The sequence below is a fragment of the Myotis daubentonii genome, chromosome 12, assembly GCF_963259705.1.
Source record: "Myotis daubentonii chromosome 12, mMyoDau2.1, whole genome shotgun sequence".
Lineage (NCBI taxonomy): Eukaryota > Metazoa > Chordata > Mammalia > Chiroptera > Vespertilionidae > Myotis > Myotis daubentonii.
This window is the reverse complement of record NC_081851.1, coordinates 49075001-49094220: the sequence shown is the minus strand read 5'-3', so window position 1 is coordinate 49094220 and position 19220 is coordinate 49075001. Positions and strand designations below refer to the sequence as shown.

Below are 19220 nucleotides of genomic sequence, written 5' to 3'. Positions count from 1 at the left end.
TTATAGTTCAGGCAAATCAGCAAATACTTACCACCAAAGGCAAGAACTGGGAAGGTGAAGGTTTTGTTTTACTGACTGCTGTGACCATCACCGCAGTGTCACCTGACTTAGTTAAAAATAAACAACACTAGTAAATTCCTTTAAAATCAGATATTAACACGTAAGTAGTGACTAAATGAATCCTCACTCCAGTTAAACCCAAGTAAAGAGAACTGTTATCCCTTGACCTAATGTCAATGAAAATAATTATTCACAAGTAGTCCAATCTTGATCCCTTCTGCATGATCATGTTCTGCATTAGAACAGCCACTGAGCTTTTCAAAAGCAATATAACTAAAAGGAAAAAGACTCACACAATCATATTTTCTACTTCTTAAGAGGAAATGTAGACTATCCATAAAGAAAAACATCCCAAGTATTACTACTAAAAAAAAAAAAGAAAAATCACTTTCTCTACAAAAACATTATAGAAGTTATTTATAGGATAAATAAATAAGTTTGGAAGAGATCTTAAAGGTCATTTAATAAATCCTGCCCTATGACTCCCTGGTTATCTAGAATGGTTCTGACACTAGAAATGGTCTGAATAAATTTCCTATGCCCCAATTCTAAAAAGTTATATGATGCAAAAATATTCAGTACCAGTCTCTGTAACAATTTTTAAGATGAAAATGTAGCCCTAGCCAGTATGGCTCGGTTGGAGCATAGTCCCGTGCATGAAAGAGTCCCGAGTTTGATTCCTAGTCAGGGTACATATCCAGGTTGCAGGTTCAATTCCTGGTTGGGGCATGTATGGGAGGGAACTGATTGATGTTACTCTCTCGCATGGGTGTTTTTTTCTCTCTCTCCCCCCATCCCTAAAATCAATAAAAAACATATCCTTGGGTGAGGATGAAAATGTAAAAAACTGGACTTTTTACCTGTATTACAGCAGAGCCATCTGCAAATCTGGCCAGTTTTCCAGAAGATATTTCCAGTTTTCTGTTTAAAAAATAAAAATTCAATATAAAAGAACTTAAGTTATCAGTATAATTCGCAGCTTAGTATAACAATCAAAGAGTCTAATGAGCAAACTAAAGGTTACCAAACCCCACATGACCCCATCCAGCAAACAAAAAAGGGAGTTTATAATCATTATTAAAAGTACAAAGGGGGGAAAAAATTACAAAGGGAATTTAAGAGCTGTGTAAGGAAAAATATAGAAACCAAGGAAGGCACAGGAGTAATCTGAATGAAAGTATTTTGGGGGGGGTATAGAAGCTCGCATCTTAGATGCTAATTCCCATTTACTACCTTAGTTTAGTCTCTTTTCATTCCTTGCATGTTGACTAAAGCAGTCTGGATCATTTCCCTACTTAAAATCCTTTAAAATTTCCCCATTGCTTTATACTCCAAAAATTGCTTACAGAGACCTTCAAATTTAACAGTGGTGCCAAAGACAAGTCAATGGGGGAAAGAATAGTCTTTTCAACCAATGGGGCTGGACAACTGAATATCCATATGCAAAAATGTTAATAAAGTTGGACCCTTTCCTCATACTATGAATAAAAACTAATTCAAAACCTGAGTATGAAAGCTAAAACTATAAAATTTGTAAGAAAAATAATAGGAGTAAGTCTTCTTTTATATGACATCAAAAGCACAAGCGACAAAAGAAAAAACAGATAAACTGAACATTAAAATGAAAAACTTTCATGCTTCATAGGATATCATCAAGAAAGTAAAAGAAAGGTGGGAGATGTTGATAACTGGGGAGACTATGCATGTGGAGGGCAGGGTGTAAATGGGAAATTTCTGTACTTTCCCTCAATTTTGCTGTCAAAGTAATACTGCTCTAAAAAATAAAATCTATTAAAAAAAACAACAACAAAGAAAATCCACAGGGAAAATAACTGCAAATCATATATGTGATAAGGGACTTATAGCTAGGATATGTAAACAATTCTCACAACTCAACAATAAAAAGACAACCTAATTTTAAAAACTGGCATAGGATTTGAATAGATGTCTCTCCAAAGATTTACAAATGGCCAATAAGTGCATGACAATATGCTCAAAATCATTAGCCATCAGGGAAATGCAAATCAAAACCACAATGAGATATTACTTCACCACAATGAGATATTACTTCACCACAATGAGATATTACTTCATATCTACTAAGATTATGTGTTTGTGAGGGTGTGGAGAAACTGGGAATCCTCATATACTGCTGATGAAAATGTAAAATGGTGCACCTGCTTTGGGAATAAATCTGCCAATTCCTCAAAAAGTTAAACACAGACATAGCATATGACACAGCAACTCTACTCCTAGGTATATACCTAAGAGAAATGAAAACATATAGCTATGCAAACATTTGCATATGAACATTCATAGCAGCATTATGCATAATAGCCTCAAAATGGAAACAGCCCAATTGTCTATCAACTGATGAATGAATAAACAAAATGTGGTATAACCTATGTAATGGAATATTATTCAGCCGTTAAAAAATGAAGTACTAATACATGTTACAATATGGATAAGCCTTGGAAACATTATGCTAAGTGAAAGAAGATAGTCACAAATGACCACATATCATTTGATTTCATTTATAGGAAATGCCCCGAATAGGGAAATTCATAGAGACAGAAAGTAGATTATTAATTGCCTAGGGCTGTGGGGTCTGAGAACAAATGGGAAATTACTGATAATGAATGAGAGATTTCTTTTTTTTAGTTAATGAAAGTGTTCTAAAATTGATTATGGTGATGGTCACAAGTCTATATTAATACACTAAAAACCACTGAATTGTACATTCTAAATGGGTAAACTGTATGATATGTGAATTATATCTTGATAAAGCTATCTTATATATTGGGGTGTGTAAAAGTAGGTTTACAGTTGTAATACAAATAAATAATACAATAATTAATAAATAATAATGTAAGAATAAACTGTTTCATGTACTCACAACTGTAAACCTACTTTGCCAATCTCTGTACATGAAATAGGCAGCATTGTCAGCCTTATTTCCCAGATTCTGCAGAGTACAGAAAGAGGTCACTGAGGGCTTGAAAGAGACCAGCAAAACTTGTCAGAGCCCATAATTCATAAAAGTATTGTGAAGGCAACCAACTCAGTGATTCCTGAGGATACTTAGGAAGATGTTCAGACCCATGAGCTCGGCTTCTATCATAGTCCAGTGCTGAAAATAAACACACACACACACACACACACACACACACACACACACACACACACACGCCAGTGCCCCACCCCAAGTAAGATTATTTTGTCCATCACATGTCAAAGGGATGAAGGGACAACCCTTAATATTTCCAACCATTCTTTTGCCAGAAGCCTGAGTTCATGAAAAGCATATTTACCTATTCAGATAAGACTCATTTTGTTAAACTTGAAAGTCAGAATAAAGCATGTACATTGTACTATCAGCTCTGATCTTGAAATCTTACAGGGATTTTTTTTTTTTTTTAACCACAAGAAATATTTGGGGAATAGTTGGGTTTCTATTGTTCAACACAGATGTTATGATGACAGCCCACAGTAAAATGGTGTCCCCGGACAGATGGAATGAATGATGAGGTGAAGAGATGAAGCTAGAGTTGGAATAGTCGGGGCGGGGGTGGCGGGGGGGCGGGGGGAGGAGGTGAGGGGGAAGTACGTGAATGAGATGCTCAGAACCAGTCACACTGTAGCATCAAGCAGACTCCCACCAACCTGTTGCTGAAATTAGTATTTTATATATAAAACATCTCCAAATACTACATATAAGATGGACAACACATCAGTGGCTTCTGTGAATTAGACCTGGGTGGCTATATGGGAACTATATAGGAAAGAGATTTTTGAGCTTTTTAAATGTTGAACCATGTGAGTGAATACCTAATCAAAAAATACTTTTGAAGAAATAAATAATAAAAAGAGTAAGATGAGCAAGGAGATCCTTTTGGTGGAGAGAAGAGTGGGAAGATGTAGCAATGTAGCTCAGGAAGTGAGGAGTAGAGAGGACCCACAGGAAGTAGAAATACAGCTAGAGAGATCTATAAGGCTCTTCCAGAAAAATTCAGTAATAAAAACTAAACAAGCAAACAAACCACCTTATGGTTTGGCCTCTGCCTATGTCATTTGCTAAACTCATATTTCACTTTTTGCTCCATCTACAGTAAGTTATTTGTAGCTACTCAAATGCACTTTCTCACCTCTGAAATGCACTTGCCACTTTCTCTGCTACTTTCTCCTTGCCCTTCAAGATTCACCCTCAATGGCAAGTTTTAGCATGTGATAAATATGCCTGTGCTCCCTTAGCACCTGTTCATACCTTTCCCACAGTGATTTTCCCAAGACTAAACCTGTGTTTATCATAGTTCCTCATTCAAGAGCGCTGTATACAGTCGATAGTCAAAAAAGCTTATTGAAATGAAAATTAAACAGTTGCCTCAAAGGTTACTATGAGTATTAAATACATGTGAAATATACAATAATATAAAACCTCCTCAGGTATTGTAAATTCATATGATAACAAATATAAAGTTCACGTCCCAGGCCAGTTGGTTCAGTTGGTTGGAACGTTGTCCCATACACTCGCAGGTTCAATCCTTGGTTGGGGTGTGTGCTAGAGGCAACTGAACAGTGTTTCTCTTACATCAGTGTTTCTCTCTCTCTCAAATCAATAAACATAACCTTGGGTGAGATTAAAAAATTATACACACACACACATAAATATATTTATATAAAGTGCATGGTACATAGCAGTCACATACTATATGCTGCAAACAACAAACTTACAACAAAGATAAAAAAAATGTACTCACCCAGCAGTAATGATAATGATGAACCTACTTGTTACAACACATGATACAGGTTTAAAAAGAACTAGCTACAAAAGAGTTCCAGGTTGACAAATGATCCTTTATGGAAAATTTGGAGGGCAGGGGCTGATTTTGTTGCTTTGAGTCTGAGTGCTTAGCACATAATAGGTGTCTGTTGAATCTACTGTTCAGGGTCATTTCTTCAGAGAAGAATGTTCAATCCTTGAAGAATGGAAGAGATATCCTCACCCTCAAAAAATCAGGATCAAAGAATGCCAGAGGTGGAAGAGCCTTATAGATCATCTTGTGCAGAGGTCAACAAACTATAGCCTGTTTTTGTATAGTCTTTTAGCTAGGAATGTGCTTTTACATTTTTGAAGGGTTTGTAAACATACCCTTTCTCTCTCTCACGAATATGTGACAGACAGTATGCAGCCCACAAAGTCTAAAATAATTACTATCTGTTTCCTTACAGAAAAAGTTTACAGACTCCTGATCTAGCCCAGTCTCTTCGTTTTGTGAAATAAGAAAGTGGTGAAGTAATTTGTTCAAGATCAGTCATTCAATAAGTTACGGAGGAAGGCCTGGATTCAAAGTCATATGTTCTGGCTTTTTATATGAACTAGGGCAAAAAAATTTTTTAAAGTACATGTAAAAAATGTGTGTGTGTGTGTGTGTGTGTATACATATGTGTGTGTGCATACATGTATATATATATGTATAAACAGCAGTTCCATTTATTTCAAAAATTATTCAAATACAATTTTTAAAAAGTGATTTTAGATGTCAATTCTGGCAAAAGGATCCCTGGAAAAAGTAGGGGCTTTGTAACAGAAATACAAGTTCAAAATCCACTTAGTCTCATAGTACTAGCTTTGTTGAGCATTTCTGAATCTCTGTTTTCTTAACTATAAAAATGGGTGTAATAGTACCTTTACTACAGGTTTAAAAAGAGTGTAGCATATAACTGGTGTTCAATAAACTTACATTTCCTTTCCCTTCATAACTAGGGTCATACTGGCCACGTTTTTAGGATTGGATGGTGTCAGCTCATTATCCTGAGGTGGAATGTTTTATATTTCAGAGTCCAGGAGTCCCCGAAATTAAAGAGAATGGAGTCAGGTGGTCAGCGTCAACTCAAGAAAGAAAGCCCGGAGCAGGGTAAGAAGGAGGACCAAGAAGCAAAGGACCCGAGGCTGAGACAGGGAGGGAAGAGTGAGGGTGCAGGGAGACAGACTCCAAACCCGGAGAGGGGAACCTGGCATTTAGGTTTGGGATGAACGGAGGGAAAAGAGGCTAGGGTTGCCAGATTCCTATCCTGGGAGATGAATGTACTCATTGCTGACAGGACAGAATGCCTGTGAAAGGGCAGAAAACGCACATCGTCCCTTACCTGTTGCCTAAGTCCACGGCTATGGTACGGGACCTGGCGCCACTCCATAGTGCTCGCACCTGCAACTGGGTGAGTGCCCGATCCCGCCCTGGTAGACGGAGGGCACTATCGCCCCGCGGCCGGAGCCGGAGGCACGAGCAGCAATGCCTGCAGGCCGCCATGACACCCAGCACGCGCTCCGCCCGGGATGCGCTCTGATTGGCTCACTTTCAGATGGCGGGCGGAGCCTGTTCCAGTTTCGTTTCCGTGGTGCTGGGGGAACGCAGGGAACTGGAATAACTTGGCTACCTTCTACGAAAACCAGAGAGGGTCAAACCTCTGAGAACGCGATCCTGCCGGCCTCTTAAGTATCTGCCAATGAAAGGCAATTAGAAAAATAATGCTTGGTGTTTTCTTTTGCTATCGTAGTTTAAAAGAAAGTCCTAGAATAATGTGTTTAATAAGTAGAGTAAATATAGAGTAATAATAGAAGTCATCAGAAAACATATTATTGTTATTTGGCTTCTTTGAGCTGAGAATTAGGAGAACTTGTGGTGGTGCAAGAGATCTCTCTCTCCCCACTGTGCCCTGGTTTTCATTTTGTAAGTTTCACAGAACAAATATATTGCTGCAAAGCTTTGTGTTCTTTTATTTCTAATAAGTTAATTTCTCATCGACCTATATCATTTTAGATATCTTTATATCATAATTTCTGGTTCTTCTTTACTTTCATTGTTAGTATTTCTCTGCCCCTCTTGGTCAAATGTTAATATTTGCTAAGCCAACTCAATTTTGGAAAATGAAAAAAATCTTTTTGGAAGTTGAATTTGATTAATATTTAGCGAGTGGATAAATTTCTTCTACCCCCTCCTAATCCAGTCTATAGGAAAATTTTTATGTGGTCATTGAATGAACCCATGATTGTTTTTCTATTATGAGGGTCATATTTTTCTTTTAAGGTTATAACACTCTTTCCCAAAACAAATTGGAACAACAAAACCCAACACACACTCAAATATGATTTTAAGAACTAAAAATGTTGAACTCCAAACAGACAAATGATTTGGTGATAAAGTAGCTCCTTGACACCTTGCTTTTGTGATCTATTATTACTGATTTGGAATTTCCATACTAGTAGAAGGGATTACTATGAACTCTATTTATGGGTATTTAGTGTTAAAGTAGTTTTTGCCTCTTTCTTTACTTTTGATTTTACTTTATGTTGTAACAGTGTTTTCAAATCCATTGAAACCTGTTGTAACAACAAATCTATCAGAATCTACTTGCCATAATTCAACATGACTTTGGACTTATAAACTAAGAATGCGATATATCCTTTTGGTAATGTACTTAATACTGTATAATCTTTTTCATTCAGGCAGTATTGCCTAATCATTTAGAGCCGTGGTCAGCAAACTGTGGCTCTCGAGCCACATGCGGCTCTTTGGCCCCTCGAGTGTGGCTCTTCCTAAGCGTTAGGAGTACCCTAATTAAGTTAATAACAATGTACCTACCTATATAGTTTAAGTTTAAAAAATTTGGCTCTCAAAAGAAATTTCAATCGTTGTACTATTGATATTTGGTTCTGTTGATTAATGAGTTTGCCGACTACTGATTTAGAGCATAGACCTGAAGTTAGTGCTGAGTAGTCCCAGTCTTGGCTGTCATTTACTAGTTGTCATCCCTATCTCTCTAAGCCTCAGTTTCCTCATCTATAGAAATGGGTATTAATATGAACTTCATAAGGTTTTTGTAAATATTAAACATAACAGAGGATGTGAGATGTTTATCACAGTACCTGGTACATTGTCAGCACTTAATAAATAGTAGATTTGATCCAGCCTTCTCTTAATTTTCTCTCTGGTTCTCTCTGTTTGAGATACTGAACAGTCTTCTTTCCTTCAGATCCCCATGGATCAATTAGCTTTCATCCAGCTGGAAATGTTGGAAAACAGCATTTATACATTAAGCCCACCTGTTTTCTCACACCAATCAAAAATAATTGTTTGTTAATAATTGGATCATAAGCTCAAAGCAAATGTGTGTAGACTTTTGTTATGAAGTAGTCATATAGACGATTCAAGCTACCTTCATAGTAAACATTTTAAGATTAATAGAGAAACAAAAATATTAAAAGTTTAAATTCTTGTGATTGTAACTACTGCAGCATGATCTCCAAGTCTGATTTGAGATGTCACATTCTAGAAATAGAGTTCTTCCAAATATAGCTTGACAGACAAAGTATAATTTAAAAGAAATTTTTTTACCTATAACTCTTGAAGGACATTAAAGGTGATCCAATTTAAATCCACAGGCAATGTTTCTTAGCTCTCCTTTTCTCTTTACTTTAATCCAATGAACTTGCATCAAAATAGTTAAACTCTGAGTAGCAATTTTAAATAAAATGTTATTACATTAAATTATTGTTAATTAAAATTTAATTTGGCTTATAGTTTGGTTTAGACAATATGTAAGGCGTTTTTATATCTTGTAATACATGTACACATTTAAACAACATAATGAAAAGTATCAGTGAACACTGAGAGGGTCCATGAAAATTTTTTCTCTTGAAAGACTGCAGTGTACTTACCTTTAAGAAAGATAGCTCTACATCATTGCCAGAAGGATCTTTTTATTTTATTTTTTTATTTTTTTAAAAATATATTTTATTGATTTTTCACAGAGAGGAAAGGAGAGGGATAGAGAGTTAGAAACATTGATGAGAGAGAAACATCGATTAGCTGCCTCCTGCACACCTCCCACTGGGGATGTGCCCACAACCAAGGTAAATGCCCTTGACTAGAATCGAACCCGGGACCCTTCAGTCCGCAGGCCGACGCTTTATCCACTGAGCCAAACCGGTTAGGGCCAGAGGGATTTTTTTAAATCACAAACCTAATTGTGTCTCCATCCTGATTACATTTCTTCAATGGCTTCCTAAATCTTCATGCTACAGGATAAAATTGAAACTGCTTTCTGTGGACTATAAGCCTTTCCTATTTTGCGTCATCAATTTCGACTTACTATCTTATTTCCTTTCTTCCCTTTCCTCATTTTATATTCCAAATAAATTGAACTACCTGTTCCCCTCTAACATCCCACCCTGTCTCCTGCCTGTGTGACTCACTGTGCTTGGCCCACATACTCTTCCATGTGTCAATCAGGTCTCAGATTCAATACTATCCTTTCTTAATTCTCCAGGCTGACTTATGATACAATCTATGTCTGTCCTTTCACTTTACTGATTAATTCATATAGCCATTATTTCATCTTTGGAGAAGAATGTGGCAGTGGGTATTTCATAGTGGTTAAAAATGTTGGCTCTGGAATGAGATTATTTAGGTTTGAAACTCAACTCTGTCACCCCTTAAACATCTTACTCTTGGTGAATTGCTTACCCTTTCTATGCCTCAGATTCCTCATTTGTAAAATAATAATAATAATACTTACCTGTTAGGGTTGTTATGCAGATTTAAATGCAATTTTATTTTTATGGAGCTAAGCATAGTCTCTGGTACGTAGAAATAAGGTGTTATAATACAGGGTGGGGTAAAAGTAGGTTTACAGTTGTTCATGTGGAAAATAATAAAATAATTAATAAATAATAATATAAGAATAAACTGTGTTTCACATACAACTGTAAACCTATTTTTGCCCAAGCCTCCATTTATTTATTTATTTGTTTATTTGTTTATTTATTTATTTATAAACTAGAGGCCCGGTGCACAAAATTCGTGCACTTGGGGGCAGGGGGAGTGTTCCCCAGCCTGGCCTGTGCCCTCTCACAGTGCGGGAGTCCCCCAAGCAATCTCCCCAAAGAGGTAGGCCCCACCCATCTGGGGCTCCTTAATGGACTGCCCCAAAGAGGTAGGCCGGAGCCAGGGGTCCTGCCTCCCCGCTGCGCACACAGTGTCATGTCCCCACCCACCGTGCATGACTCACTGCACATGCAGCCCCACCCACCTGCGTGTGCCGCTGTGCACGCAGCCTCCTGGTGATGGATTGTTAGGGCATGAGGGCATCATGGCGTGCGGGTGTGACAACCACATAGGCTTTTATTAGTATAGATAAATGTCGAGACCGTCATAGGGCATAATAATCCCTGCTTTTTGGAGCTTGCAGTCTGGTATGAGAGACTAAAAAACATAACCAAACAAATAAACAGAAAAATTAGAGTTTTTTTTAATAAAAAATAATGCTAAGAAGGAAATAAGCTGGGTGCTAAGATAGGGAATGGTGGGAGGAGGGAGAACTTACTTCAGATAAGGTGGTTAGGGAAAGCCTTCCTGAAGAGGAAACATTTAAGCCACCCTGAAGGATGAGAAGGAGATAGCTTCTGAAACATGTAGGCCAGGTGGGTGCAGTAACATGTGAGGGAAGGGTTACCCCTGAGTCAGTAGAGAGTTTTGCTTCTGTGAGGACAAGGAAAAGCCAATGTGGCTAGAAAAAAGTAAGCAGAAGTGTGGAGGAGATGAGATAGGAGAGGAAGGTACTGGAAAGTTGAAACAAGGAAGTAGCATGATCTAATCTACATTTTAAGATGGGCCTTCTGGATGCTGGATCCAAAATGGATTGGAGGAGGACAAGAGAGAAATGTAGAGTAATATTGTGACAAGGGTGACAAGGAGAAAGGATAGACACATTTGGAATATATATTTTAGTACTGGAATTGTAGGAGACTTGTTGATGAATTGGACTGGGAGAGAGGACTATTATATGGCACCCTTGCAAGGTAGCTCAGTTGGTTAGAGAATTGTCCCAATACACCAAGATTGTGGGTTTGATCCCCAGACAGGGCACTTATGAAAATCAACCAAATGAATGTATCAATAAGTGGAACAACAAATCAATGTTTTGTTTTGTTTTCTCTCTCTCAATTTTTAAAAAACTTAAGAAAAATAACTATTAACAGATTTAGATGGGTTGGAAATGCAATATGTGAGACACCCAAGAGTAGCCATAAAAGACAGTTGGATTTGACTGTAGTACTCAAGGAGAGGACTAGAGTTATATAAATATAAAAGTAATCAGCATACCAATGACATCACAAGCCATGGAAACACAGATATTTCCTAGAGAGAGGATAGAAAAAATAAGAGAAGGCCTGGGTCTGAGTTCTGAGGAGGAAAAGACTGCCAAGGCTATGGAAACAGAGCCAGTGTTGATGCAAGAAGAATGTTAGGATGTATTAGTTCTTTTTCATTTGTACACCCTCACCTTCCTCTCACCCTCAACTTCCTCTCCCCCTCACCTTCCTCTCCCCCTCACCTTCTGCTCTTTGGCCCCTTGAGTGTGGCTCTTCCACAAAATACCACATGGGGGCGCGCACGTACAGTGCTATTGAAACTTTGTGGCCCATGCGCAGAAGTTGGTATTTTGTGGAAGAGCCTCAACCTCCTCCTCTCCAAAAACCTCCTCCTCTCCAAAAACCTCCTCCTCTCCAAAAACCTCCTCCTCTCAATTTGTTTATGTGATGTATCACGTTTATTGATTTGCAGATATTGTACCATCCTTGCATCCCTGGGATAAATCCTACTTGGTCATGGTGTATGATCTTTCTGATGTACTGCTGGATCTGATTTGCTAAGATTTTGTTGAGGATTTTGGCATCTATGTTCATGAGGGATATTGGCCTGTAATTCTCTTTCATTGTGTTGTCTTTATCTGGTTTTGGTATAAGTGTGATGCTGGCTTCATAGAATGAGCTTGGACGTGTTCCTTCCTCTTGAATTTTTTGTAGTAGTCTGAGGAGGATAGGTTTTAGGTCTTCCTTGAATGTTTGGTAAAACTCCCCTGTGAAGCTGTCTGGCCCTGGGCTTTTGTTTGCTGGAAGCTTTTTGATGACTGCTTCAATTTCTTCCATAGTTATTGGCCTGTTGAGATTTTTAGATTCTTCCTGATTGAGTTTTGGAATGTTGTATTTTTCTAGGAATATGTCCATTTCCTCCAGGTTGTCTAGTTTGTTGGAATAGAGTTGTTCATAGTATTTTTTAACAATCATTTGTATTTCTGTGGGGTCTGTTGTTATTTCGCCTCTATCAATTCTGATTTTGTTTATTTGGGTCCTCTCTCTTTGCTTCTTGGTGAGCCTGGCTAGCGGTTCATCAATCTTGTTTATCCTTTCGAAGAACCAGCTCTTGGTTTCATTGATCTTATGTATTGTTTTTTTTGGTCTCTATGTCATTTAATTCTGCTCTAATCTTTATTATCTCCTTCCTTCTGCTCACTCTGGGTTTTTCTTGTTGCTCTCTTTCTAATTCTTTGAGTTGTAGAGTTAGATGATTTACTACCATTTTTTCTTGTTTTTTGAGGTAGGCCTGTAGAGCTATAATCTTCCCTCTCAGGACTGCTTTCATTGTGTCCCATAGGTTTTGGATTGTTGTGTTTTCATTGCCATTAGTTTCCAACATGTTTTTAATTTCTTCTTTGATCTCATTGGTAACCCAATCAATATTTAACAACATGCTATTCAGCTTCCAAGTGTTTGAGTGTTTTGGATTGTTTTATTGTAGTTTATTTCTAATATTATGCCATTGTGGTCTGAGAAGATGCTTGGTATGATTTCAATCTTCTTGAATTTGGGGAGACTTTGCTTGTGCCCCAATATGTGGTCTATTTTTGAAAATGTTCCATGTGCACTTGAGAAGAATGTATATTCTGCGGCTTTGGGGTGAAATGTTTTGAAGATGTCGATTAAGTCCATCTGATCTAGTGAGTCATTTAGGATTGCTGTTTCTTTTTTTTTCTTTTAATTAAGTCTTTATTGTTCAGATTATTACATTTGTTCCTCTTTTTTCCACCCATAGCTCCCCTCCTCCGAGTTCCCGCCCCACCCTCTGCCCTAACTCCCCACCCACTGTCCTCATCCATAGGTGCACGATTTTTGTCCAGTCTCTTCCCGCATCTCCCACACCCCTTTCCCCCCCAAGAATAGTCAGTCCATTCCCTTTCTATGTCCCTGATTCTATTATGATCACCAGATTATTTATTCACTTGATTCTTAGATTCACTTGTTGATAGATGCATGTTTGTTGTTCATAATTTGTATCTTTACCTTTTTCTTCTTCTTCCTCTTCTTAAAGGCTACCTTTCAGCATTTCATATAATACTGGTTTGGTGGTGATGAACTCCTTTAGCTTTTCCTTATCTGTGAAGCTCTTTATCTGACCTTCAGTTCTGAATGATAGCTTTGCTGGATAAAGTAATCTTGGTTGTAGGTTCTTGGTATTCATCACTTTGAATATTTCTTGCCATTCCCTTCTGGCCTGCAAAGTTTCTGTTGAGAAATCAGCTTACAGTCGTATGGGTATTCCCTTGTAGGTAACTGAGTTTCTTTCTCTTGCTGCTTTTAAGATTCTCTCTTTGTCTTTTGCTCTTTGCATTTTAATTATGATGTGTCTTGGTGTGGTCCTCTTTGGATTCCTTTTGTTTGGGGTTCTCTGCACTTCCTGGACTTGTAAGTCTATTTCTTTCACCAGGTGGGGGAAGTTTTCTGTCATTATTTCTTCAAATAGGTTTTCAATATCTTGCTCTCTCTCATCTTCTGGCACCCCTATAATTCTGATGTTGGTACGCTTGAAGCTGTCCCAGAGGCTCCTTACACTATCTTCGTATTTTCGGATTCTTTTTTCATTTTGCTTTTCTGGTTGGGTGTTTTTTGCTTCTTTGCATTTCAAATCTTTGCCTTGATTCTTGCGCTCCTCTGGTCTGCTGTTGGGAGTCTGTATAGTATTCATTATTTCAGTCAGTGTATGCTTAATTTCTAGTTGGTTCTTTATCATAACATCGAGGGTCTCATTAGTTTTCTTGAGGATCTCACTACATTTATCGGCAGCTTCTAGACAGTTCTTAAGAGACCTTAAAAGTGTGGTTCTGAACTCAATATCCTCCATTTACAGTTTTATCCCGTTTCTTTGTCTCCACATTTTTTATGCTTTCTTGGTATACGCCCTAGTGGTCTTTGTGCACAGTCTTGTTGTAGTTAAGCCTTGATTGATGTCGGCAATACCGGGGGTGATTTGACCTCCAGGCTAACTGGCTATGAGAGTCGGCTGTGTCTGCAGTGGGAGAGCTTCTGTGCTGGATCTCTAGGGCGGTGCTAATCTAGTGTTTGCCTGAGGCTATCCGGCAAATGGCTCTGCGCAGGGCTTGGGCGGGGCGAGTCCCCGGGGATCTACAGGGCGGGCCGGAGCGAGCAGTTATGGCTGCTCTCAGTTCCGTTCCTAGGGGCTCTGCCTCTCAGAGTCCCAGCAACTGCTGCAAACCTCGGAGAGAAAGCTGCCTTCGAGTTCCGACCGAAGCCAGATAGTCCCGCTTCTCCCGTTTGAGTCTGGGTCCCTAGAGACTCACCCGGATCTGGAGCTCAGAGTCTGAAACTCCCTCCCGATTGAAAACAACAACCGCTCCCTCCGCCGCCAGCCCGCTTGCGCGCACTCCGCACCTGAGTATTTCACTTCAGCATTGCGCCTCCTCTGAGTCTGGGTATGATATTCTCTTTCCTCCTAGTTGTAGAATTTCCACTCAGCCAGCCTTCCTGTGGTTCTGGATGATGTCCGTTCCGTCTTTAGTTGTTTTTTTTTTTGAAGTGGTTGTTCGAGGCAGCAATCTCCGGCATTAACCTATGCCGCCATCTTGGTTTCTCGGATTGCTGTTTCTTTGCTGAGTTTTTGTCTAGAGGATTTATCCAGTGATGTCAGTGGTGTATTAAAGTCCCCTACTATGATTGTGTTATTGTCGATCTCTCCCTTGATATCTTCCAGGAGTTCTTTTTATCTATTTGGGTGCTCCTACATTGGGTGCATATATGTTTATCAGGGTTATATCCTCTTGTTGTATCGATCCCTTTAGTATTATGAAGTGGCCTTCCTTATCTCTTGTTATGGCCTTCACTTTGAGGTCTATTTTGTCTGATATAAGTATTGCTACCCCAGCTTTTTTTTCATTTCCATTTGCCTGAAAGATATTTTTCCATTCCTTTACTTTCAGTCTGTGTGAGTCCCTTCTTCTGAGGTGGGTCTCTTGTAGACAGCAAATATATGGGTCATGTTTTTTTATCCATTCAGCCACTCAATGTCTTTTGATTGGAGCATTTAGTCCATTTACATTTAAAGTTATTATTGAAAGGAACTTGTTTGTAGCCATTTTTATTTTTGTGCCTGTATTCTTTATTAGCTTTTTATTTCTTCTTTTTACAGCATTCCCTTTAGCATTTCTTGTAGTGCTGGCTTGATGGTGATAAACTCCCTTAGCCTTTTTTTTGTCTGTGAAACTTCTTATTTCCCCTTCAATTTTGAATGATAGCCTTGCTGGATAGAGTATCCTTGGATTCAGTCCCTTGCTTTGCATCACTTTGTAAATTTCCATCCATTCTTTTCTGGCCTGACATGTTTCTGTTGAGAAATCATTTGATAATCTAATGGGAGATCCCTTGTATGTAACTTTCTGTCTCTCTCTTGCAGCCTTTAAGATTCTGTCTTTGTCCTGAACATTTGCCATGGTAATCATGATGTGTCTTGGTGTGGGTCTTTTTGGGTTCATCTTGCTTGGGACTCTCTGTGCTTGTGTGACTTTTTTCTTCCCCACTGCAGGTAAGTTTTCTGACATTGTTTCTTCAAATAGGTTTTCTAATCCTTGTTCCTCTTCCTGTTGTTCTGGCACCCCTATTACTCGTATGTTGCTTCGTTTCATGTTGTCCCATAGCTCCCTTAGGCTCTCCTCCTATCTTTTAATTTTTTTTCTCCAATTGCAGTTCAGTTTGGGTATGTTTTGCTTCCCTGTCTTCTAATTAGCTAATTCAGTCCTCCGTTTCTACTAGTATACTGTTGAAACTTTCAATGGTGTTTTTTATTGCAGCTATATCACTCTTTAATTCTTCTTGATTCTTACATAAGTTATTGATTTTTTCATCGATTTCTTCTTGATTCTTACATAAGTTGTTGATTTTTTTTCCTCCAACCAGTTTATGCACTCTAGGACCCTTATTCTGAATGATTTTTCTGACATATTGCATGCCTTTGTTTCACTTGGCCGTTTTTCTGGCGATTCCTTCTTTTCTTTCCTTTGGGGTTTTCTTTGTCTACCCATTTTTGGTCTCACCGACTGATTTAGATGTTGAGTTGTGAAGGGGCTGCTCCTTGGGTGCCAGTGGTTCCTCAGGCTGCAGTTGCTCCTCAAGTGGTCGCAGTAGTGGCTGCTCCTCAGTTGGCAGCGGCTCCTCTGGTGGGTGTTGTTCGCAGTAGTGGTGACTCCTCTGGCTGGTAGGTGAGGCTGGTCGCATAGCTGCTGTTCCATGGACAGGGGTGGGCTGATCACGAGGCTGCTGCTCTTCAGGTGGGGGTGGGCTGAGCGTGGCTGCTGTTCCTTGGACAGGAGCAGGCTGTTCACGTGGCTTCTGCTTCTCGGATGGACGTGGACTGCTCACGTGGCTGCTGCTCCTTGGATTGGGGCTGGCTGCATGCTGCTGCTGTTCCTCAGATGGGGCGGGCTGCTCGTGAGGCTGCCGCTCTTTGGACAGGGGCAGGTTGCTTACAGGGCTACTGCTCCTTGTACGGGTGCAGACTGCTCTCGCAGCTGCTGCTCCTCAGATGGGGGACGGGCTGCATGCATGGTTGCTGCTCCTCAGGCGGGAGTGAGCTGCACGTGCAACTGCTGCTCCTCAGATGGGGGCGGGATACTCACCCAGCTGCTGCTCATCGGACAGGTGCAGACTGCGTGTGGCTGCTGCTCCCCAGTGTAGGCTGTGCAGGGCTGCCGCTTCTCAGATGTGGTCGGTCTGTCTGTTCGTGTGGCTGCTACTCCTCGGACAGGGGCAAGCTGCTCAGGTGGCTGCTGCTCCTTGGGCTGGAGTGAGCTGCATGTGTGGCTGCTGCTCCTCGTATGGGGGCTGTCTGCTCGCATGGCTGCTGATCCTTGAATGGGGAATGGGCTGCTTGCGTGGCTGCTTTTCTTTGGGCGGGAGTGAGCTGCACATGTGTCTGCTGCTCCTCGGATGGGGGCAGGCCACTCACCCAGCTGCTGCTCGTCGGACAGGTGCAGGCTGTGTGTGTCTGCTGCTCCTCAGACCAGCGTGGACTGTGCAGGGCTGCCGCTCCTCAGATGTGGGTGGTCTGCTTGTGTGGCTGCTGCTCCTTGGACTGGAGGAGGCTGCTTGGGCGGCTACTGCTCCTTGAATGGGAGCGGGCTGCTCGCGGTGATGCTGTTCCTCGTATGGGTATGGGCTGCTCACACCGCTGCTGCTCCTCATATGGGGGCAGGCTGCTTGTGCAGCTGTGGGTCCTTGGATGGGGGCAGGTTTCTTGCACACCTACTGCTCCTCAGACAGGAGGAGGGTGTGGGCTGCGCAGCTGCTGCTCTTTGGATGGGGGCGGACTGTGTGGGGCTGCCACTCCTCAATCGTGGGCAGGCTGCTCGTGTGGCTGCTGCTCCTCAAATGGGTCAGGCTGCTCACATGGTTGCTGCTCCTCGGATGAGGGAGCGGGCTGCTCACACAGCTGACAGCTGCTGCTCCTTGGACAGGGACAGGCCACGTGAGGCTTCTGCTCTTAGGCCTGGGGCAGGCTGCTCATGGGGCTGCTGCTCCTTGGACAGGAGTGGGCTGCTCACGTGTCTGCTGCTTGCATGGTTGCAGTGCCCCAGGCTAAGGCGTTGGGCCAGTCAGAGGTGAGCATGCTTCAGAACTCACAGGAGCGTGCGCCCAGGGTGGCTGGAGACACGTTGACTGTGGGACCACAGCTGAGGTAGCAGGTCCCTGGCAGGGGTGTCTGTAGAGTCCCAGATGTTATCTGAGGGCTCCCTGGGTAGGGGTGAGGCCTGGCTCCCAGTTACAGTAGCTCTCCCCTTAAAAACACTAGGCTTCTGAGGATGAGCCGGCCTCCTGGAACTGCTTACACAGTAGCAGAGGCTGCCTAGTTAGGTGAGCCCATTTAGCCTGACCCCGAAGGCCCTGTGGGATCTATCTGTGCCTCAGTCACATACACACACACACACATCCCACATGACCACACACTCCTCTTTTGTTCCCTCACTGACTCACGCTCACTCCCTCACTGCCGCCTTCTTTCTGCCTCTGTAATTGGGTCTGGGGTGTTATTGACCCATTTGTGGATGGAGTTTCCTCTCCAGGTGTCTGGTTATGAGGCTCACTCTCTAGCACCTGGCCAGACAGGATAAAATTCACCTTGATAAGACAGAACACAAAGGGACCAAAGCATGAATGTACTCATGACAATAATAACCCTACTATAAGTGACCACCTGAGAAAAGAGAATTAGGGGTGAGAAAAGAGAGCATAAATGATATCGAAGAGAGTGAAAAAGATAAGAGAGAAAAGAAGAAGGAAGAAAAGGAGATTATATATATATATATATATATATATATATATATATATATATGGAAAACACCACAGAACCAATACATAAACAAACAAACAAAACAAACAAACAAACAAAAATTAATAATTAAAAAAAAAAATACAAACACCAAACCCCCAGCAAAGAGGGTGGGGGCAGAATCTATAGATGCTAAGCTTATATATAGAAGATAAGGTTAAGAGTTGGATGAATATGGGGAGGATCTCAGTTTAGTATAGAGGAAGTAGAAAGGGGATGAGTGGATAAGAGGAAAGAGAACGAGAAAAAAATAATAAATTTACAAAAAATTTGATTTCAAAAATGGTATAAAAATAGCAAATAAAAATAAAATAAAATAGAGTGATGGAAAAATAATGTGAAAAGAAATAGAAAATAAAGCAACAAACAAAAACAGGAAAACAAAGAAAAAAAGAAAAAAGAGATAACAAAGTAATAAAAAAAAAATAAAATAAAAATGAAAAAGTGAAGTGTTTCTTTTGGCTTAAGATCCCAGTCTTCTGTACTGTAGTGTTTCTCAGGATTGGATTGCTGGGACTGAAATTCCCTCTTTAGTCCAGCCCCTTTGTGCTCTCAGGGACTATTTAGGTTTGTTGTTGTTGTTGTTTTAAATCCTTTTACTGTTCAGGGTGAAATCTGGGTGTGGCTGTATTAGTTGCCTGGATACTG

General features: G+C 40.5%; 1 protein-coding gene and 1 long non-coding RNA gene across 3 annotated transcripts in view; one reads left to right on the top strand and one right to left on the bottom strand.

The window, feature by feature from the left end:
• Positions 1 to 6398, bottom strand: part of PNPT1 (polyribonucleotide nucleotidyltransferase 1) — a 44342-nt gene extending 37944 nt beyond the window's left edge. The window contains exons 1-3 of one of the 2 annotated variants that reach the window (XM_059659786.1): positions 6208 to 6398; positions 921 to 981; positions 32 to 106 (exon numbers count right to left, since the gene is read on the bottom strand). In XM_059659786.1, the coding sequence (XP_059515769.1) occupies positions 32 to 106; positions 921 to 981; positions 6208 to 6368 (297 nt within the window). In that variant the 5' untranslated portion in view covers positions 6369 to 6398. The remainder of the gene's footprint in view (positions 1 to 31; positions 107 to 920; positions 982 to 6207) is intronic. The other variant, XM_059659787.1, reaches the window with a different exon arrangement.
• Positions 1 to 19220, top strand: part of LOC132213349 (uncharacterized) — a 345325-nt gene that overhangs the window by 45690 nt on the left and 280415 nt on the right. Inside the window, exon 3 of the long non-coding RNA XR_009447965.1 lies at positions 5899 to 5975. This is a non-coding gene — a long non-coding RNA (uncharacterized LOC132213349). The remainder of the gene's footprint in view (positions 1 to 5898; positions 5976 to 19220) is intronic.